The sequence below is a fragment of the Homarus americanus genome, unplaced genomic scaffold (assembly GCF_018991925.1).
Source record: "Homarus americanus isolate GMGI-L3 unplaced genomic scaffold, GMGI_Hamer_2.0 scaffold32929, whole genome shotgun sequence".
NCBI classification, from domain to species: Eukaryota; Metazoa; Arthropoda; class Malacostraca; order Decapoda; family Nephropidae; genus Homarus; species Homarus americanus.
The window spans coordinates 8057355-8082521 of NW_024737097.1; the positions used below are offsets into that span (position 1 = coordinate 8057355).

The window sequence follows — 25167 nt, forward strand, 5'->3', positions numbered from 1 at the left end:
TTTTCGGTACATACCAAGGCCCTAATATCATCCATTTTGTTTCTCATACTTCTACTGTTCGCGTAGTAGACATTTAAGTTAGTCGTGTTCTGAGTCCTCCCTTTACCGCGTTTAGTTTTAAACTCCCTGTTTAATTTAGTTTTGTCATCATTCCTAACACTATTTCCCTGTAATCTTTTACTTTGTTTGCCACTCCTGCGGTTTCACCCCCGTTGCCTTATGTTCCTAACGGTTTGAAGACTTGTGTGTGTGTAATAATAATAATAATAATAATTAACGGTTTATTAGAAAGAGCCGCGTGGAAGGCTGAAAATATACAGTTACATATTTGGGGAATGGAGTTTACGAGGTACAAATAATATACTAAGTGACACCATTGACACCGATAAGACATATAATGTAGATGGGGATCAGCTCCAAATACAGTTCATTTCAACATGGTGACGAATTAGCAAGGGCAGTGTTTGCTGGGGTGAATACACTGATTTATTACATGTTATTGATAATTTTTACAATGTGGTTGGGACTGGGCTGTGTGACAATAATGTGTGTGAGAATATATAGTGCGTAAGCGATTAAAGAAAATGAGACAGTATGTATGTCAATAAGAAAAAAAGAAAGAAAGAAAGAAAGAAAGAAAGTAAGAACTTATATTTAGAAGTGTGTTGTAAATTGGCTGGAGGTATTCAGGAACCCCCCTCAGCCCCTTATCCCCTTTCCTCGCCCCCCTCCCCCCATGCCTCACCCCTCTCACACCCCCACTCCTCACCTCTCACCCCCTTCTCGTCGCTCAAACCCCTACCCTCCATCCCCCCTCACCTCAACCCCCTCAACTCTCAACCACCCAGCGCTTTACACACACCCCCTCTCACTCTTCCTCACCCCCAAGCCTCAGGTATGTAAACAAAAAGGTAAACATGACAAAAAAGATCCCCAAAATACCTGTTGAAACATACACCACGAGACCATGTACGTGTGTGTGTGTGTGTGCGTGTATAATAATAATAATAATAATAATAATAATAATAATAATAATAATAATAATAATAATAATAATAATAATAATAATAATAATAATAATAATAATAATAATAATAATAATAATAATAATAATAATAATAATAATAATAATAATAACAATAATAATAATAAGAAGAATTATAATTAACGTTTTTTTTAAATAACATGGCAGCCCGAAGGCTGAAAATATACATTGAACAGAGATGATAAGTTACATATGGTGGAATCGGGGAGTGGGTCACTTGATTGACAAAAGCTCTCAATACAGAGGCATAAAAAACATAGAGTCAACATATAGATTAACTATAGATATGGTACTGTAGGAGCTGGTCTTGGAAACAGTAGTGTGTGTGTGTGTGTGTGTGTGTGTGTGTGTGTGTGTGTGTGTGTGTGTATAAATATATGGAGTTACCGAGGGATATACTTTATGCAAGTATGTCCTCGGGGTGTACTGCGCATCGCATCTTGTCTGTTCGTATACATATACACATATATGCACGCATGTACACAGTTACACAAGCATACACACAGATACTGTACACACACACACACACACACATATACATACGCACAATCACATATACAGTACACACGCACACACACACATACACGCACACGACCACCCATCACTCCCAGCCAAGATTCTGTTCACGAGAATTAAGGCACTAGTGTATTTAATTCATAAGATGTTAACGCACTCATACCCGACGAGAGTATATTTAACTCATATGATGTTAACGCACTCACAGGCTACGGGAGTGTATTTAACTCATAAGATGTTAATGCACTTACAGGCTACGGGAGTGCATTTAACTCATAAGATGTTAATGCACTTACAGGCTACGGGAGTGTATTCAACTCATAAGATGTTAACACACTCACAGGCTACGGGAGTGTATTTAACTCATAAGATGTTAATGCACTCACAGGCTACGGGAGTGTGTATTGAACTCATATGATGATAACTCACAGGACAAAATTAAGCACTCAACCCAATATCCATTAAACATCAAACGACCACTAACAAGCAAGCAACAAGCAATTTTCCATTCAAATACTGTTGGCTATAAATATTTTCAGCCACATGACTTTTTAACTCGTCCATAGTAATCTCGAGCTTAAAATAACTCGTGGTTGTACAGTAACAGCGTCCCACAAAACCAGCGTCCCACAAAACCAGCGTCCCACAAAACCAGCGTCCCACACAACCAGCGTCCCACAAAACCAGCGTCCCACAAAACCAGCGTCCCACCAACACCAGCGTCCCACAAACCAGCGTCCCACACAACACAGCTTTCCCCACAAAACCAGCGGTCCCACACAACCAGCGTCACACACAACCAGCGTCCCACACAACCAGCGTCCCACACAACCAGCGTCCCACAAACCAGCGTCCCACACAACCAGCGTCCCACACAACCAGCGTCCCACAAAACCAGCGTCCCACACAACCAGCGTCCCACAAACCAGCGTCCCACAAAACCAGCGTCCCACACAACCAGCGTCCCACAAAACCAGCGTCACACACAACCAGCGTCCCACACAACCAGCGTCCCACACAACCAGCATCCCACAAAACCAACTCACCGAAACACTGTAGTCGTGAGTCACTGTGGTTTTGAGTCACTGTGGTCGTGAGTCGCTATGGTCGTGAATCATTGTGATCGTGAGTCAACTGTGGTCGTGAGTCGCTATGATCGTGAATCATTGTGATCGTTAGTCACTGTGGTCGTGGTGGTCGTGGCGGTCGTGAGTCACTGTGGTCGTGATGGTAAACAGTTTCTCCCACGTGTATTAACAGTGGCAAGTTTTGTCTAAACCCATAGATTTAACCCTCCGACATGTCAGGTGTTTCCTGGCGACTCTCTGTCCTGCTGAGAGACAGTTGTTCTTCTCTTCTCTTCTCTTCTCTTCTCTTTTCTTCTCTTCTCTTCTATCTATCTATCTATCTATCTATCTCCAAAAGAATCATAAAACTCCTCACCTCTTATGCCCCTCTCACCTGCATCACTCAACGTGCAGTAGCCCACCTGTGTCTGTTTGTCCGTGGGGTTGTCTTGACACCGCCATCTATCGAAGCCAAAACTGAATTCCATTTCGTATTGAGAAAATCTTCGGGAGAACTTCTCTTGGTTCCATTTGACGATGTAGACTTCAAGCATTGACCCCTGACCTTTTGTAGGCTCTGTGCATCATTTTTCGTCATAAATATAATGGAGGGCGCCAAAACTTTTGATCTACATTCAAGAAACAAAGATCTCATAAATAAACTGTACAGTTATCTGCAGTTTTACACATCTAACTGTTACCAGTTACATAATTTTTACATTTACTCTTGGCCAGGACGTGTGTATTTACCCCAGTGAGGAGGCTGGCTCTCTCTCTGGGCCCGGTCTTGGGTAAATACACACGTCCTGTACATGACAGTTGTATCAAGTTATTACATATTTTCATTAATTTCACTCTTTCAAGGAATCCCAAATAATTCAAAATTTTCTAATAAACCCTTGCGGGGCCCAGAATATGGTTGCGGGCGCCGAACTACAGGTTGGGTACAACTGAATGTAGAGAGAAAGAAAGATACAAACCAGACAGGCAGAGAAAGAGACCTTAAAATCGACAGTTTTTTGTGTGTGCGTATTCCTGTTATTATTCTTATGCTGTTCTTATTCTTCTTGTTCTTTTTTTTTTCTTCTGTTAAATACAAATAATGACTTTAGAATGCAGTTATTTTTGATGGAATAAGATAAAAGTAATCGGCATGAGAGAGAAAGAGAGAGATAAAGAGAGAGTGAGAAAGATAAAGGAAAAGAAGAGAAAGATATAAAGGAAAAGTGAGAGAGAGAAAGAGAAAGACACTCATATCGTCACATTTTCAATAGTCGATCGACAGTGCAAGAAGTACTGGAGTAAACATAGATATTTTACAGTTCTTTCCCCTCACTGAATTTCGATAGAGTAATTCATTTATCTTTATATAGCGTAAGTCAAAGCTTGTATGAAACATCCAGTATATACATGCAGTCTCGTTAATATAGGCTGTAATATGTAGCCTAATATTGACGGAACGAGTTTGCTCTTCATCACGACAGCGACCAAAGGAAAGCCTCGAACCATTGACGTCACAGCGACCATCAGGAACAGAGACGGGGACCTGTCTTAATGAACCACGAGGCCACTCACCCACCCACCCAGCCATCATGCCACCCTCCCTTGACGTACACAGCCACCCTTTGCAATTTATGTTTATCTCTTGTAAGATTTAAGTAGATGTGTTTACAAATGTGAGCGATAGTCACTTGTTTTTGTTTTATTTTCTTCCTTGGGGTTTAAGTGTGTGTGTGTGTGTGTGTGTGTGTGTGTGTGTGTGTGTGTGTTTGTTTTACTGAAGGTGAAGTTTTGTCAGTCAAATGATGATACTAGTTATGATAATTATGGTAAATGGTATTAATTACGATAATGAAAATGATTATAAATATCCTTGTAATAACTATAAGAAGAAAAGAACATAAGAAAATAAGGAGTCAGCAATAGGCCGGTTGGCCTGTGGATGGCAGCTCCTGTCGAGAGTTACTACCACTCTCTATCATCCATGAATCTATCTAGCCTCCTTTTAAAACTTTCCAGAGTTCCCGCACTTACTACAAAGTTGCTAAGCTTGTTCCACTCGTCCACCACCCTATTTGTGAACCAGTTCCTTCCTATCTCCCTCCTAAACCTAAACTTATCCAACTTAAATCCGTTGCTCCGAGTCCTATTCTGCTCGGATATTATAAGAACTTTATCTATATCTCCTTTATTGATTCCTTTCACCCACTTAAATACTTCTATCATATATCCCCGCACTCTTCGTCTTTCTAGGGAATACAAGTTTAGTTTCTTTACTCTATCTTGATATGGAAGGTTTCTAAGTCCCGGAATCATTTTCGTCATTCTTCGCTGCACCGACTCCAGTGAATTGACATCCATTTTATAATAAGGGCACCAAAACTGAAGAGCATCATCGAGGTGCGGTCTGACTAGCGCAAGACATAGTTGCACTAAGACCTCTACACTCTTATTACTTACACTTCTAGATATAAAACCTAATACTCTGCTTGCCTTATTTCGAACATGAACGCACTGTTTACTAGGCCGTAGGTCCGGGCTTACAAGTATCCCTCTCTTTCACAAGTTGATTTCTCTAGGTTGATTTTGGTAAGGCTGTATACATTGACAGTATTTGTTCTTCCAATATTAAGTACGCTGCACTTGCCGGTGTTGAATTTCATTTGCCATTTTACTGACCACCCCTGCAGTTTATTTAAATCCTCCTTTAGTGCATTTGCATCCTGCCTTAAATTAATCTGCCGCCCTATTTTGGTGTCATCCGCAAACTTGCTTATGTCACTTATCTAGATCGTTAATGTAGATTATGAACAAGAGTCGGCCCAGTACTGACCCCTGGGGAACCCCACTGGTTACACAGCCCCACTCAGATTTAACACCATCTACGCTGACCATCTGTGTTCTATCGGTGAGCCATGATTTTATAAAATTTAAAACTGTCCCTTCGATACCATGAGCCTTAACTTTTATCAGAAGCCTCTGATGCGGTACTCTGTCAAATGCTTTGCTAAAGTCTAAGTAAATAACATCGTAATTTTCGTCATTATCTACTACCTCGAAGACTTTCCTAAAAAAACGTCATCAGATTAATTAGACAAGATTTTCCCTTTGTAAACCCATGTTAAGAGTCGTAGATTAATTTGTTTTTCTCTAAATGCGATCGGATGCTATTTTCTATAATTGATTCAAGAAATTCCCCCTTTACTGACGTCAAACTAATCGGCCGGTAATTTGACGCTGATGCTCTGTTTCCCTTTTTGAATATGCCTGTTTCCACAAGTCTGGCACAACTCCCGTGTATAATGATTTTGTAAATAAATTTACGAGGGGTCCGCTAATCTGTTCCTTACACTCTTTCAAAACTCGAGGGAAAATTTCATAGCAAGAGTAATATTTGTCTTTTTTTTTTCATTACTACGACTACTACTACTTTTTTTTTTTTTTTAAATGGCCTCCAGCCTCCCCCAATAACCACACCTTCGCCACCATTTTATTACCTTAATATTAAATATCCTAATACATAAGTAGCTATCCTAGCTGTGTTGAGTTAGTTGAGCAGCAGATCTATGCGGCATTCAGTGACTTACCTCGTAGTCAATATCTGCAACTGTTGTCTGCTTTGGGGTCGATGCTCTCGTTCCCCTGAGGCAGAGCAAAGCAGACCTAAGGAAAGAGAAGGACAGTCGACATCTCATCCAGGCTGTAACATAACTTCTGGGCTGCTGCTTCTGCTCGGATAACACCTCAGCGAGTCTGGCGCAGAAGCATCTTGCAGTTGGTCCCATCCCACCTTATCTTGTCGTTCTCGTTCCTCCTGTGTGCAGCATCGAGAGCTAAGTTACGGTGACATGCGGCCATGGGATCAAAAATCCTGATGACGAAGAAGGCTCGCTGTCCTCGCGTCCAGAATCCTCGAGCACTAACGTCAGCACGGGCTTCGTTGGATTTGTTTGAAGTCCTATGTTGGAAATTCTCACCGTCCAATGGAAGGAGGGTCGGCTCCACCCTGACATCATGATATATTTTCTTCAACATATTTGCATTGAAATCCCTTACTTCGTCATGCCTCATGCATATGAAGCCCCCTTTCTTACACACCATGGCGTGATCGACGTCATTGGAAGAGCCACACACGCATTGGGAAGGCAAACCTTCTACTGGCCTACCGTACCTTAGAACATTGGCATCTGTAAATTATTTTTTATTAAGACTGAAACCATTTGCCCTTATCGGTAACGTAGTACTATTACTACTACTGCTACAAGTACTTTTTTTTAAACGTGGCCTCCAGCCTCCCCCAATAGCCACACCTTCGTCACCATTTTATTTACCTTAAAATTAACTATTCTAATACATAAGTAGCTACCCTAGCTGTGTTGAGTTAGTTGAGCCGCAGATCTATGCGGCATTCAGTGACTGTTGCCTAGTAGTCAATATCTGCAACTGTTGTCGGCTTTGGGGCCGATGCTCTCGTTCCCCTGTGGCAGAGCAAAGCAAACTTACGGAGAGAGAAAGACAGTCGACATCTCAACCCAGGCTGTATCATAACTTCTGGGCTGCTGCTTCTGCTCGGATAACACCTCAGCGAGGTAGAAGCATCTTGCACTTGGTCCCATCCCACCAGAGGTTGTGAACACCAGAGGAGTGAAGCTGCCTTGCTCAACGTTCTGAATTCTCTCCCCATATGCCCTTATCTTGTCGTTCTCGTTCCTCCTGTGTGCAGCATCGAGAGCTAAGTTACAGTGACATGCGGCCATGGGATAAAAAATCCTGATGGTCGAAGAAGGCTCGCTGTCCCCGCGTCCAGAATTCTCGAGCACTGACGCCAATACGGGCTTCGTTGGATGTGTTACTACTACTACTACTTTTTTTAACGTGGCCTCCAGCCTCCCCCAATAGCCATACCTACGCCGCCATTTTATTGCCTTAAAATTAAATATCCTAATACAAAAGTAGCTACCCTAACTGTGTTGAGTTACTTAAGACTCAGATCAATGCGACATTCAGTGACTGTTGCCTCATATTCAATATCTGCGACAGTTGTCGGCTTTGGGGCTGACGATCTCATTCCCCTGAGGCAAAGCAATGCAGACCTAAGCAGAGAGAAGGACAGTCGACATCTCAACCAGGCTGTGACGTAACTTCTAGGCTGCTGCTTCCGTTCAGATAACACCTCGGCGAGTCTGGCATAGAAACATCTTCACTTGGTCTCATCCCACCAGAGGTTGTGAACACCAGAGGAGTGAAGCTGCCTTGATCAACATTCAGAATTATCTTCCCATATGCCCTGATTTTGTCATTCCCGTTCCTCCTGTGTGCAGCATCGAGAACTAGGTTACGGTGACATGCGGTCATGGGATCGAAAATCCTTATGTCAAAGAAGTCTCGCTGTCCCCGCGTCCAGAATCCTCGAGCACTGACGTCCACACGAGCTTCGTTGGATGTGTTTGAAGTCCTGTGACAGAGGTTTTCACCGTCCAATGGCTGCTGCTACTACTACTACATGGCCTCCAGCCTCCCCCAATAGCCACACCTTCGCCACCATTTAATTACCTTAATATTAAATATCCTAATACATAAGTAGCTATCCTATCTGTGTTAAATTAGTTGAGCCGCAGATCTATGCGGCATTCAGTGACAGTAGCCTCATAGTCAATATCTGCAGCAGTTGTCGGAGTTGGGGCAGACTACTACTACTACTACTAGTGTTACTTACCATTTCCCATATGAATATTTCATCCACTTCTTGCTAACTATCCAGGGAACCTGTAGTTTCCATTTAACCATCCAGGAGACTTCCTTGCCTTGCCATCCAAGACAGTTAGCTCACCAGTTAACCATCCAAGACAGTAGTTAGTTCACCAGCTAACCATCCAAGACAGTAGTTAGTTCACTAGCTAACCATCGACGAAGTAATTAGTTCATCAACTAACCATCCAAGATCGTAGTTCGTTCCTCACCTAACCATCCAAGATAGTCAGGGCAGGTTAAAGTATGTGGCGTTGGTAACCCTGATGGTGTTCGATGTCTCACTGTATATTATCCTGACCTTTCTGGGGGTATTTGGCGGTTTTGGTAACGCTGGTGTGACCAACAACTGGCTAACTTAACGCATTCTTGGTGTGTGTGTGTGTGTGTGTGTGTGTATACACACTCTATTAGTCAAAATAACCCACTCACTAGATTCTTATAGAACCATACGAACATAAGAATGGAGGAAACTGCAGCGAGCCTATTGGTCCATTCTGGGCAGTCTCGTTTACACCCAACCCCTATTGCTCATATATCCACCCAACAGATGTTTGAAGCTAGCCAGCTTATTCGAATTAGTGATGATGTTTCGTAACTTGTTCCACTCGTCCACTACTCTATTTCCAAACCAGTGTTTACCAACAGTATATTGCGCCTAAATCTAAATTTGTGTACAGTAATTCAAAACCATTGCTACGAGTTCGCTCCTGGTTGGATAGTTTGAGTACCCTTGTTATATCACCTTTCTTTAACCCTTTATACACCTCGATCATATCGCCCCTCACTCTACGTCTCCCGAGGGAGTGCAAATTAGGTGTTTTAACCTCTCTCTGTACTCATGGTTCCTAATGCCTGGGATTAGTCTTGTCATTCTACTCTGAATTCTTTCTTGGGATTCAATATCCATTCTGTAGTACGGTGACCAGAACTGAACTGAGTAATCCAAGTGAGTCTCAAAAGTACAATATATGACTTTAGGATAGCCTTAATATTGTTCTAACTAACACTCCTTTGTCTGAACCCAATTACTTTGACTTTGCTAGCCTTGTTTCGAGCAAATACACGTTGTTGTCTTGGTTTAAGATTCCTACTATCATTACTCCTAAGTCTTTCTCACACGCGGATTTCTCCATGACAACATTGTCCACTGTTATCTGGTTTCTCTGTTAACATCTCCTAGACTAAGTACTTTACATATGTCTACATTAAATTTCATCTGCTATTTTTCAGACCATGCAAAAAAGTAGTTTAGATCTTCCTGTAGTTTTGCTGAGTCCTCATCAGATTTAATTGCACGCCCTATTTTATTCTCGTCAGCAAATTTACTTGTGTTGCTGTCTACACCTATATCTGTCGTTTATGCATATAATAAATAGTAATGGTCCAAGTATTGAACCTTAGGGTACTCCACTAGTGACGTTACCCCAATTGGATTTAGTGCCGTTAATGCTCACTCGCTGTTTCCTGTTCTGTAACCACGCCCTAATCCATTTAAGAATGCTGTATCTCCCCCAATTCCATGAACCTCCACTTTTCGTATTTGTCTTTCGTGGGGGACTCTGTTGAAGGCTTTGCTAAAGTCAAGGTATACCGCATCGTAATCTTGTCCGTCATCCACTGATTCGAAAACAGTTGAAAAGAATGTTAATGGATTAGTCAGACATGAAGGCCCACTTGTAAAGCCATATTGGGAATCATTGATCAACTTGTGCTTCTCCAGGTGATTTCGATTAGAGTTTAAAATTACTGCTTACAACAATTTGTCTACAATTGATGTTAAACTGTTTGGATGGCAGTTAGAGGATCTATCGCCCTTCTTGAAAGTCGGTATCACATTCGCTATCCTCCAGGATTCTGGTACTACACACGTTTTTAATATCATGTTAAACAAATTTGCTAAGGGCTAACTAAGCTCTTCCTTACATTCCTTTAATACCCTGGCAAATATCTCATAGGAACCTGATGACTTATTAGGCTTTGGTTTGTCTATTTGTTTATTAACATCGTTACAGACTTTGTTTACTCACGCCCACTGCAGTCTCCTCGATCCCCATGTTCAAATGTTCCCCTAGCAGTTTCAAGACTTCGTCAACTTTTGAACTGCCCTCTTCAGAGAGCCACCCCACCCCAAGATAAATGTACCCCATCCCTGGCCTAAAGGTCCCTTCTGCCATAAAAGTTGTCCCAGTTGTCAATGAATGGGACTGATATTGAACTTGTAATATGTGTCAAGACAGCCGTTGACACTAACTGTCCTTGACAACCATCCATTGCCAACTCTCCTTCTAGGCAGGACACCACATAAGACAGAGATCCCTCCCTTCATCCTAATACGTTCAATAGCTGCCTTGAACTTATCAAGGAGCTCCTCACTCCTCCACCGGCCAATATCATTGCCTCCTGCACTAAGGCATATAATGGGTTTGTTCCCATTACCAGACAAATATTGGCTATCCTGTCAACTATATTCCCCACCCCAGCTCCTGGCAAACACACTTAAATCCTATTTCTATTTTTGACACAAAAAGCTCTATCCCGGTTACCATATCTGGGAATCACCAACAATTAAGATTTTTGTACCTTTCTTGTCAGCCCTGTCCTTGACTATGTTAGTACACTTAGCTGTATTCGTTTCCTTGTCTTTCTTCACCACCAGTTTGGTCATTCCTCTCCTCACAACCCTCCATTGGCCTGTGTTTTCGTCAGACTCTCCCTGTTTCGTGTCTTCCTCCTTCATCCTTGCAATCACTTCCTTTGATTTCAAGTTTTCGTCCTTGACCTTCGCTAACTCGGCCCTCAAAGGGGCACAGAGCTGTTCACAACTAACACAAGCCATTTCTCTGTCAGTTAATCCCGGGACCTAAATCAGCCGTGACCTTTCCTCTAGCGAGGTCAGCACACAACTGCATATAGTGCATATATTAAAAAATAATTAATATCAGGAATAAAATAAAAGACGTATTTCAGCACATAACACTATGAGTATATTCTATTATTAAATCAATTTTTTATCGATGCATTTATCCTCAAATATCACTGAAATATAATAAATACCATAAGTGCCATAGTTTTTCTCATATAAATATTTGTATTAATAATTAAAGGATGAAAAAAAATCATTCTTCTGGTGTCGTGTGAATTTTCAATTAAGTCGTCCCAGCCTTAAACCCAACCATAAAGATTTGGCCTTCCAAATAAACGGCAACTTGGCCCAGGACCCTACCATCTGACGAGCCTTCAAAATCAATGAAGCCTCTCTCTCTCTCTCTCTCTCTCTCTCTCTCTCTCTCTCTCTCTCTCTCTCTCTCTCTCTCTCTCTCTCTCTCTCTCTCTCTCTCTCTCTCATGGGGGATGTCATAGACAAATATAAGTAATAAATTTAAGGGGGTATCGGGTCGTCTGGGCGTAACCTTTTGTCAATTACCCTCACCTTCATATTGGAAAATGATTAGTGATCGTCACACTCCTCCCTTCCCCTCACCTCCCCTCCCCACCAATTTCCCTCCCCTCTACTCACCAACTTTCTTTCCCCTCCCATTCCCACCTTCCCTCCCCTCCCCTCCTACCCCTCCCTCCCTTGACCAATACCTTCCCTCACTACCACCCTCCCTCACCATCACCCTCCCTTCCCACCACCATATGCCTTCCCCACCACCCTCCCTCACCACCTTTCTTCATCACTACCATCCTCCTTCACCATTACCCTCCCCCTCACCCCCCCCCCCAACAACCCTCTCACCAGTACCCCGCTCACTACCACCCTCCCTCACCACCACTACCCTCACCCCCTCAACACTACCCTCCCTCACCACCACTACCCTCACCCCCTCAACACTACCCTCCCTCACTACCCCATCAGAAACAAGTAATTACCCATTCATTTTTTTTCTAAGAAGGGAAAGATCAAAGTTCAATCTCAGCGCATCTATAATCCTTCACCAGCAAGAGATAAATTATGATAAAGAAAGGCATAATTAATAACGCAAAGAAACATAGGAAGAGAAACGGAAATAAAAGCTAAATTTTCAGATCACCTGAAAATTAACCACCTAACTTAACCTAACCTAGCGCTGACCAGGCCTGAAATAACCAAAACTAAACTGACATAAACAAAGCTAACCAAACCTAATCCAACCTAACCTAACCTAACCTAACACCCTCCCAGGTAGCGTTAGGATGTTTACTCATCAAGTGAAATAAGTTTCAGGTGTGACCCAAGTTGTCTTGTATACTTCAAGACCTTCTCAAGGGGAGGAATAATGTACAGACGTGTATTATCACGATATACAGTTTAAAGAGAGACAGACAGACAGAGAAAGGGACAGACAGCCAGAGAGACAGACAGACAGACAGACAGACAGACAGACAGACAGACAGAGAAAGACAGACAGACAGACAAAGAGAGAGACAGAAAGACAGATAAATAGGAAGGCAGACAAAGAGACAGACAAGTAGACAGGCAGACAAAGAGACAGACAGACAGACAGAGCAATTAAAGGACAAAAACTCGGGAAAACCTGACATGTCACCAAGGCGAGGTAAACACGTTCTGTGGTAATTAGAAATTTTCACACCTGTTGTATTCAAAATAAACACTTAATTGCACCGATATTTTATTTAAGGTACGTCTGCTTCCTCTTCTTTTAATGGTTTATTAAATCAAGTTCGTTATGTCAGTCAGCGTGAGAACCATTTTATCTGATTTAAAGTCAAACGCGCGTTCAGAATAACATGTTACATCATGGTATACATTTCCCAAACTACGGAAAACTCGCCAATTCGCTGGAAAACTCATTAAACGGGGGGAAACTCACCAAATTGGGGGACACGCCAAACTGGGGGAAATTCGCCAATTTGGGGGAAACTCGCCAATCTGGGAATAAACTCGCTAAATTGGGAGAAAACTCGCGAAATTGAGGGAAAAACTCGCCAAACATCCTTAATGTCTACATACTGAATAAAATCGCCACTGAGTTAAGCTTGCCACATAAATACAGAAGCTTGAAAATTTCACAACAAAACCACCATCATTACGAGGGAATAATCCCGCAACACAAAACCCACCAAAATGCACATTAAACAGTTCATTTTTACGCCAGCACAGTGTCAGCACAACGAAATTTGCGAAAAGGCGCAAATTTGACAATAAAACACGCAAACGCTTTATGGATCAAACCAAACGACCGGCATCATCACAAAATTTGCCGGACCTTTCCATAACCCACCGATGAATACCAAAATTTGCCCAATTAACAATGACAAAATGGAAAATCTCTTAGATGACTTCTAAATCTGATGAATAATTAATGTTTTTTTAATCTGTCAGACAACATCAAAATCTGATATAATCATTGAAAAGCTTGAAAATCCATCAAATAGCACCAAAATCCGCCTAACAATCAATGAGAAGCTTGAAAATCAGCCTAAAAAGGGTAAAATCTGCCAAATAAAGCATTACCTTCCAAAGAGAGCCAACATGTCCTTAACAAGCAAATGTTTGCACACAACCGCCAAAATGACCAAATCACGCCTCGATCAAACACAACACCTAAAAAGGTCATTAATAACTGTGCACAAAGCTGGAGTGTACCATGCATCCCTCTCCCTGGTCACAAGCCGCCACTGTAGCCATAAGCCGCCACTGTAGCCACAAGCCGCCACTGTAGCTATAAGCCGCCACTGTAGCCACAAGCCGCCTGTAGCCACAAGCCGCCACTGCAGCCATAAGTCGCCACTGTAGCCACAAGCCGCCACTGTAGCTATAAGCCGCCACTGCAGCCATAAGCCGCCACTGTAGCCACAAGCCGCCATCTGCCAATAAGCCACTGTAGCCACAAGTCGCCACTGTAGCCATGCAGCCGCCATCAGCAACAAGTCGCCACTGTAGCCACAAGGCCACTGTATACACTCAACCATAGGCGCCACTGTAGCCATGCGCCACAGATACAAGCCGCCACTGTAGCCATAAGGTCGCACTGCAGCCATAAGCCGCCACTGTAACAATAAGCCGCCACTGTAGCCATAAGCCACTGTAGCCATGCCGCCACTGTAACAATGCCGCCACTGAATAGCCAGCCACTGTAGCCACAAGCCACTGCCATACACCATCAGAAGGCCGCCACTGTAACCATAAGCCGCCACTGTAGCCACAAGCCGCCACTGTAACCATAAGCCGCCACTGTAGCCATGCCGCCACTGTAACCATAAGCCGCCACTGAGGCACAACCCGCCACTGTACACAAACCGCCACTGTTAGCCACAGTAGCCACAACCCGCCACTGTAGGCACAAGCCACATCAGAAAGCCGCCATTAACCATGCACACAACCGCCATCAGTAACATAAGCCGCCACTGTAGCCATGCCATCAGAGGCATGTCACCATCAGAGCCATAGCCGTCGTAACCACAAGCCACCGTAACCACAAGCCGCCACTTGTAAGCCGCTAACAGCCACAAGCCGCCACTGTAACAATAAGCCGCCAGAAGGCCACAGAAATACAAAGCCGCCATTGTAGCCAGCGCCGCCACTGTAATCAAGCCGCCACTGTAGCCAAACGCCACTGTAGCCACAAGCCGCCAGAAGCATTAGCCCTGTAGCTGCCAAGTCGCCACCGTAGGCACAGCCGCCATCAGCCACAGCCGCCACTGTAGCCACAAGCCGCCACTGTAGCCATAAGCCACCACTGCAGCCACGCCGCCACTGTAGCCAATAAGCCGCCTGTAGCCACTAGCGCCACTGTAGCCACAAGCCGCCACTTTAGCCATAAGCCACTGTAGCCACAAACCGCTACAGCTATAAGCCGCCCTGTAGCCAGCGCCACAACCATAAGCCGCCACAGCCATGCCGCCACTGTAACCATAAGCCGCCATCAGGCACAACCCGCCACTGTAACCACGCCGCCACTGTAGCCATAAGCCGCCACTGTAGCCACAAGCCGCCACTGTAGCCATAAGCCGCCCTGTAGCCACAAGCCGCCACCGTCGGGCAATAGCCACTGTGCCACAAGCCGCCACTGAGCCACAAGCCGCACTGTAGCTATAAGCCCTGTACACAAGCCGCCACTGTAGGCAGAAGCCGCCACTGTATCCATAAGCCGCCACTGTAGCCACAATCCGCCACAGGCACTGCCCGCCATCACCGACGATGAAACAAAAGCTCTCATCTCCATAACTCATACACCGTCAACCACCACCACCACCACCACCACCACCACCACTCACCACCACCACCACCACCACCACTACCACTACCACCACCACCACTACCACCACTACCACCACCACCACCACCACCACCATCACCACCACCACCAATCACTACCACCACCACCACCACCACCACCATCATCCCCACCACCACCACCACCAATCACTACCACCACCACCACCACCACTCCACCACCACCTCCACAACCACCACCACCACCTCACCACCACCACCACCTCCACAACCACCATCACCACCACCACAACAACCACTACCACCACCTCAGCAACCACCACCACTACCACCATCAACCATACCACCACTACCACCACTACCACAACCACCATCACTACCCCACCCACCACCACCACTTCCACCACCACCCACAACCACCACCACCACCTCTACCACCACCACTAGCCACCACCACCACTACCACTACTCCACCATCCACAACCGCCACACCCACCCCACCACCACCACTACCACCACCTCCTCAACCACCACCACCACCTCTCCACCACCACCACTACCACCTCCACAACCACCATCACCACCACTACCACCACCACAACAACCACCACCTCAACAACCACCACCACCAGCCACCACCACCACCACCACTACCACCACCACTCCACAACCACCACCACCACCACCCCACCACCACACCCCACCACCACCACCACCACCACCACCACCACCACCACCACCACCACCACCACACCACCACTCACCACCACCACACCAACCAACCACCACCACCACCATCACCACCACCACCAATCACACCACCACCACCACCCCACCACCACCACCACCACCACTACCACCACCACCACCACCACCACCACCACCAACCAACCACTACCACCACCATCACCAACTAATCACCACCACCACCACCACCACCACCACCACCACCACCACCAATCACTACCACCACCACCACCATCACCACTACCACCACCAATCACTACCTACCACCACCACCACCACCATCATCTCCACACCACCACCACCACCACCAATCACTACCACCACCACCACTACCACCCTACCACCACCTCCACAACCACCACCACCACCTCTACCACCACCACTACCTCCACAACCACCATCACCACCACCACAACAACCACTACCACCACCTCAACAACCACCACCACTACCACCATCAACCATTACCACCACTACCACCACTACCACAACCACCATCACTACCTCTACCACCACCACCACTTCCACCACCACCTCCACAACCACCACCACCACCTCTACCACCACCACTCAGCCACCACCACCACCACCACTACTACCACCACCTCCACAACCGCCACCACCACCTCTACCACCACCACTACCACACCACCTCAACCACCACCACCACTCCTACCACCACCACCACTACTACCACCTCCACAACCACCATCACCACCACTACCACCACATCAACCACCACCTCAACAACCACCACCACTACTCACCATCAACCATTACCACTACCACCACCAACTACCACTGCTCACCACCAGCCACCACCCCACCACTACCAAACCACCACCATCAACAACCACCACCACTACCATCAACCATACCACCACTACCACCACCAACCACCACTACCATTTGTACCTCCACAATCACCACCCACTACCACCAACCACAACCACCACTACCACCACCATATCATCAACACCATCACCACCATAACCATCAACACCACACCTCATTATCACCACCACTACCACCACCTCCACCATCACCACCACTACCACCACAGCAAACCACTACCACCACCTCAACAACCACCACCACTACCACCACAAACAACCACTACCACCACCTCAACAACCACCACCACCACCACCATCAATCATTACTACCACCACCAATCCCACCACCACCACCACCACCACTCCACAACCACCATCACCACCACTACCACCACAACAACCACTACCACCACCTCAACAACCACCACCACTACCACCATCAATCATTACCATCACCACCACTACCACCACTACCACCACCCACAACCACCATCACCACCACTACCACCACAACAACCACTACCACCACCTCAACAACCACCACCACTACCACCACCACCACTACCACCACCTCTACAACCATTACCACCAATAACCATCAACACCACCACCACCACCATAACGATCAACACCACCACCACCACCATAACCATCAACACCAACACCATAACCATCAACACCAACACCACCACTAACCATCAGCACCACCACCATAACCATCAACACCACCATCACCACTACCACCACCATAACCATCAACACCACCACTACCAAAACCATAACCATCAACACCACCACCACCACCACCACCATAACCATCAACACCACCACCATTTCATCAACACCACCACCACCAAACCATCAAACCACCACCACCACCATAACCATCAACACCACCACCACCACCATAACCATCATCAACACCACCATCACCACCATAAACCATCAACACCACCACCACCATAAACCATCAACACCACACCATCACCACCATAACCATCAACACCACCACCACCAATAACCATCAACACAACCACCACCACCATAACCATCAACATCACCACCACCACCATAACCATCAACACCACCACCACCACCAACCATCAACACAACCACCATCAACACCACCACCATCATAACCATCAACACCACCACCACCACCACAACCACCACCACCATAACCATCAGCACCACCACCACCACTCACCACCACCATAACCATCAACACCACCACCACAACCACCACCACCATAACCATCAACACCACCACCACCACCACCACCTACCACCATAAATCCATCAACACCACCACCATAACCATTAACACCACCACCACAACCACCACCACCACTACCACCGCCATAACCATTAACACCACCACCACCACCACCACCACCACCATAACCATCAACACTACCTCACCACCACCAATTATAATCATCAACACCACCACCACCACCACCATAACCACATCAAACACCACCACCACCACCGTCTTCACCATATAACCATCAACACCACACCACCATAACCATTAACACCACCACCATAACCATCAACACCACCACCATAACTATCAACACCACCACCATAACCATCAACACCACCACCATAACTATCAACACCACCACCACCATAACCATCAACACCACCACCATAACCATCAACACCACCACCATAACCATCAACACCACCACCACCAACACCACCACCATAACTATCAACACCACCACCACCATAAGTATCAACACCACCACCATAACTATCAACACCACCACCACACTACAGTTCATTCAGGAATAGAATGGAAATTATGCTTGGAAAAAATTATCTATAATTTCGTTCTCAAAACCATAACATAGCGATACAAACATCCCGACATATGGAATGCTGCCACAGTGGTCATGAGTTTAATAACCAAAATCCCATCAGAACAACAACAACGACCGGTGCAATCAAAATAACTACAATTACCTTATTACAACCACAGCCGCCAACACCATTACAGTAACGACAAACAGCTACATCCCCCGATACGACCACAAATGTTACTACAACCACCAAAATAACCTAAATTATAACAACCACAACCACCAACTCAGCCACAATTATAACCACAACCGTCAAAACAATCACCAACACAACCACAACTATAACCACAACCACCAACACAATCACGGTTATAACCTCCACCACAATGAGCATTTTTTCCCAACAAACAATAATAAAAACTTATTATGATTATTCCATTTAGGTCTTGACCCATCTCACTCCCCCAGTGACCTCTGACCGTGACCCAGCCTCTGACGTCAGGTGTGTGTGTGTGTGTGTGTGTGTGTGTGTGTGTGTGTGTGTGTGTGTGTGTGTGTGTGATGTTTTATCTGTCTTCGCCGTAGTTAGTTTTTCAATTAAAGCAAAGTTGGGGCATTTGGGGGAAACTTATGGGAGGGCAATTAGGCGCCTAAATTGGTATCCCGAGGGTGCCAAAGATTCCTCCTCCTCATCTGCTTTCTCTTCTCCCTACTCTGCCTTCTCCCCCTCCCCCTGTGCCAGCTCCTCCTTCTCCCCACCTCCTATCGAAGCTTCGCGCCCTGTGAGCCGACGCAATACATTCTCCTCTTCTCACTCGATGCAGTGTGATGGAAACTGGATAACCTCACTTGAAAATATGGTAAAAACACACAAACAAGACATTTAGGAAGGCAAACAATTAATCGCTCACCCACGTTGGCATCTGCGAGCATTGACGTCAGAAATGTAAACACGCCCGAGGCTCATGACTGGGTGGGAGCCGCGTGGTGCCGCATACCAAGCAAGCGTCCATAGTGCTAAGGTAAACAATACATGTCTCGTTTGACCATCGGCGTTCATCACAAAGGAATTTTGTCGCATGAGGTCATTATACGCAGCTTCTCAACTGTACTGCAGTGATGATGATAATGTTAGTAAGAATATTAATAGACTTGATAATATTGTAATCAACTAATGATTAAGACATCTACTAGTAATACCAAACATTTATATTTAAATCCAAAAATTACATATACTGTATGTAGGTCACTCATTTGAACACTTAAATCAGTTCCCGAACTGACTCTCTGGAGATTTAATAATTCACTCGTGGCCAAGAGGTGAATGAAAACAGTTTACATCCGCATTGTAATCATTTCTTAACCCTTCAGTTAGGATGAAAAATCTCCTGTTCATACAGACTCACTCAACTTCTCTTTCTTCCCACCTCCCCCCCCCCCTCTCCTCTCTCCCCTTCCTGTCAAAAAATGTAAACAAATTTGACGTCAAGAGCCCCAGCAGAGGACGGCCGCTGTGCGCAAGAGAAACAAGGAGATTCAGGCGGGCCTTTCATTCATAAATAACCACCTGTTCTGGGGAGAGGTCATATCCTGGGAGCTGTTACACCACCTAAATATTTACACCTGACCACGAACTCAAATACCTCCAGAAATAATACTCTAGAGACTTAAATAAAGTTAGGGTAGGTGTCCCGGGGAGAAGCTATGACTAACACTCTCTAGCTTCAACGTACCTTCTCAGCGAACAGACTCCATCGCTTGGAACTATTATAAAGGCTTGGAAGAGTAATGTAGTAGCTGTTGACTGGAGGAGGGCTGGTGGGGAGAGGTTGAGCCCTTGTTGAGATACTTATTCGCCCTTTCAATAATATCCTCTTTAAGGACTCCGACATTCTCTGATTCCGTTTGTCTCACCTTAAGGTCTTAAACGAGGACATCGAAATAACTTCACCAAAAAATTATGAAATAAAAGAGACACCCAACATAGGAAGTTTTCTATGGTTAGTTCCGAGACTAACCTTCAACGTCAGTTGGTCAACACAAGAAAGCTTTATGTAGTAATAATTAACAATATGGAAGTTATAACTGCAACTCGCTTCTTATACTGATATGCTCAATAAAAATATATCTCCAAATAAACTAAACACAGATTTATCGAAGTTCAGTTTAAATTACTTTGATCCAACGGACTTAAAAACAACACTATAGAATTTAAATGCATTCAAGAGAATTAATGTATTATTATAACGAACACAATTTAATAAACTTAAGTGGGGTGTAATTGGATTCAGAATAATAGCGAGTGTTAATGTTATTTATAAGCTGCCTTCTGCACCAGTGACAAAACTTGGTAACATCAGCAACTTGTACTGAATGTTGTGATTGGCTTCTCAGATACCAATAATCCTAATTAACGATTTTTGTATCATGAATAAGTTAAATTACAAAGAAAGCTCTCTCTCTCTCTCTCTCTCTCTCAAATACTGACACACCCCTCCAGTCATATCTTTTCCATGAATGAATCTCCTCCCCCCCTTCACAAACTGACGCACGCCCCTCCAGTCATATTCACACTGTGAGTGACTCCCTGCTTCCGATGACACAGTCCGCCACGATAAAAGTGGCAGCAAGAATAGGTATACCCAGCTCCCTGACTCACTCCCAGGCACGCCCGGAGACATAAACCACCACAGCCGCCCACCACCACCCACACCCACTAACGCCTCTACCACCCACTCAACGCAGCCAACTGTATCGTTACCACCCATAACTACCGTCGACCACCATCACTATATCACCACCACCACCACCACAGCCACCTTCAACATCACCCTACTACCCTTAGCTACAACCACTATTATCATCACCATTATCCATAATTATTCCACTCTCACCATCAATAATCACAACCACCATTAACATCACCACCAACCACAATCACCATTACCATCACCATCATCCACAATTCCACTCACCAACCACAATCACCACTATCGTATCATGACCCTCATAACGTTAATGACCTTTAAGGATGATGATTTAACCTTTTGAGGACTATGGTTTAAATAGATGTAAACTGAATTTGTTCTTTGAGTTAAAAACGTGTTATGCTCCCAAGACTCCACGAGAATGAAGAGAAATACTCACTCACTCTCACAATACCTCCTTCACCGTGCAAGACAATCATTATAGATAAGAGGCATATTCTCACCCCTCCTCTAGTCATCTGAGGAATATGTAGCATGTCAGGTCAGGTCAGGTCAGATCCTCACCCTGTTAAGAAGCACTTGTGTTTTGTGGTGCTCCAGTATTGAGGTGTTTGTGTTACAGGTGTGTCTTGTATACTAATGAGGTGTTTGTGTTGCAGGACAAGTACAGGTGTGTCTTGTATACTAATGAGGTGTTTGTGTTGCAGGACAAGTACAGGTGTGTCTTGTATACTAATGAGGTGTTTGTGTTGCAGGACAAGTACAGGTGTGTTGATGTGTTGTGTTGAGGTGTTTGTGTTGCAGGACAATTACAGGTGTGTTGATGTGTGGTGTTGAGGTGTTTGTGTTGCAGGACAAGTACAGGTGTGTTGATGTGTGGTGTTGAGGTGTTTGTGTTGCAGGACAAGTACAGGTGTGTTGATGTGTGGTGTTGAGGTGTTTGTGTTGCAGGACAAATACGGGTGTGTATTGTATACTAATGAGGTGTTTGTGTTGCAGGAGGCCGGCGGAGCACGGGGGTGGAGGGACAGGTGGTACACTTCCACGTCGCGGTGCCAATACGACGAGTCTACCACCACGACAACGACGTGAAGAAGGCAACGTGTCGCTTGTGGAAGACCGGCGGGCCGGCACCACAGGACCCGGCCCACAACACCGTCACCGTCACCCTCTACCAGATAAACAACCTCAGCCGTCGCCGTCGCCGCCGTAAGCAGGACGTAGTCTTGATGCAGGCACTCAACGTGTCGGTGACGGGCGATGAATGGCTCACTGTCAACGTGACGGAGGCGGTGCGGGAGTGGCTGAAGACGCCACGGGACGATGCGGGTGTCTTGGTGCAGTGCCCTGACTGCGGTGCCGCGGGCGTCACCATCCACACGGGCGTTAACACCTCTAACACCACCTACGTGCCCACGCTGGACGTACAGACGCAGGTGCCGGCGGGGCGGAGGGTGAAACGCTCCCCGGAATTGACGCGCGCCACTAAAGCCAAGTGGCGGCGACACGGCGACTGTCGTGACATGAGTCCCAACGGCCGCCGTCGCCGCTCCCGCTGCTGCCGACGCTCCATGAAGGTCCGCTTCAAAGACCTCCCTGACTTTGATTTCGTCGAATCTCCCGACAATTTTGATGCTTTCTACTGCAGTGGAAAGTGCCCCCCTCGCTTTAACCCGGCCAACGAGCATGCGCTTCTCCAATCACTTCTAAAATTGAAACACAAGAAGAGAATCCCGAGGCCATGCTGCGCCCCTACAGCACTCAAGGGGCTCCACATCCTCCACCTCAACGACCAGGGTACGCTCACCACCACCTACTGGGACGACATGATCGTCACCGAGTGTGGCTGCGCCTGAGTCGCTCGCCGCGCTCCGTCTTAGTCCAGTAGCAGCAGAGGTCGGGCTGAGTCCCGCTTCAGGGGGTACCCGCAGCAGCAGCAGTAGGGTGGTCCTCACTAGTCACTCCCACTACGCTTCCTGAACCGGCAGGGCGGCGCCGCCCGGGAGAGCTCAGTGCTCCCCACCGCTGCCGGCGGCGTCTAGGTGCCCGGCTGCCTCGCCGTGTGACCCACAATGTGCTCCATGTTCTGGTGTTCATGCGTACACTCCGGTGTCCCGCACCTGTGTTCTGTGTACGTGACTTTGTTCCTCCATGCATCATGGTGTTCCTTAGTTGACTGGCAACTAGCAGAAGGACCTTTACATTCCGCTCTGTCAGGCGGCAATGTGTTGATGTGCACACGTTTTGTACTGCCCCTTAAACCCCAGCGCCATCCCACCCCAACGCCAACTCAGAGATCTCCCTCCCACTAATAACAAACCACCTACCCCTGACAACCAAACACCTTCCCCTTGACAAGCAAACACCTCCCCCCTGACAACCATCACCTCCCCCTAACAACCAACACCTCCCCTGACAACCAAACACCTCCCCCAAAACCTCCCTCTGGCAACCAATACCTCCCCTGACACTTCCCTGACAACCATCACCTCCCTCTGACAACCAACACCTCCCTTGACACCCATCACCTCCCCTGACAACCAGCACCTCCCTCTGACAACCAACACCTCCCTTGACACCCATAACCTCCCCCTGACAACCATCACCTCCTTTGACAACCAACACCTCCCCTGACAACCAGCACCTCCCCTGACAACCAGCACCTCCCCTGACAACCAGCACCTCCCTTTGACAACCAACACCTCCCCTGACACCAGCACCTCCCCCTGACAACCAGCACCTCCTCTGACAACCAACACCTCCCCTTGACACCCATAACCTCCCCTGACAACCATCACCTCCTCTGACAACCAAACACCTTCCTCTGACAACACCTCCCCTGATAACTGTTCTGTCCACTAATGAAATACTTCATATTCCGCCCCTCCCTCCCTCCTCTCTGCCCCCTCCCCCCTCCTTTCCCTCCTTCACTCCCTTCCCTCATTTCCCTCCCTACCATCCTTCCCTTTCTTCCTCTTTGTCTCCTTGTCTCCCTCCCTCCCTCCAAGCTTTACACAGTCGCTGGGGTCTTTTCAGTTGCCATGTTTGATGTTGTTGATACTAAGACTGCGTTGTGGTGTTGCCTTTTCCGTTTTCTGTGACGTGACAATTCGCTCAGTTTATACTTTTATATGGAAACGGGTGTCATGATGTGTCATCTTGTGACGTGGCACTGACGTCATCAATTTACGTCATTTTGGGGTGCCGTTGACCCTCCCCTCCCACCCTTCCCTCCCTCCAAGCCTCATCCTCCCTCCCTCCATCTATCCCTCCCTCCAAGCCTCATCCTCCCTCCCTCCCTCCATCTATCCCTCCCTCCAAGCCTCATCCTCCCTCCCTCCATCTATCCCTCCCTCCATACCCCAAAAAAGTGGTCGACCTCCCCTTATAATGTATTGTGTCATGCTGGTGTTATTAATTTTTTCGAAGATATTTTGAACAGTATTGATTCAATGTATTTAGTGTTCGTTGTCTAACTGTGATACATGTGCATCATGATTTATGAC

At 46.2% G+C, this 25167-nt stretch overlaps 1 protein-coding gene across 1 annotated transcript in view; it reads left to right on the plus strand.

Moving 5' to 3' along the window:
• LOC121873187 (protein 60A-like) overlaps nucleotides 1-24089 on the plus strand; it is a 141403-nt gene extending 117314 nt beyond the window's left edge. Inside the window, exon 3 of the mRNA XM_042376523.1 lies at nucleotides 22661-24089. Within this exon, the coding sequence (XP_042232457.1) occupies nucleotides 22661-23517 (857 nt within the window). The 3' untranslated portion in view covers nucleotides 23518-24089. The remainder of the gene's footprint in view (nucleotides 1-22660) is intronic.
• The last annotated feature ends 1078 nt before the right edge of the window (nucleotides 24090-25167 follow it).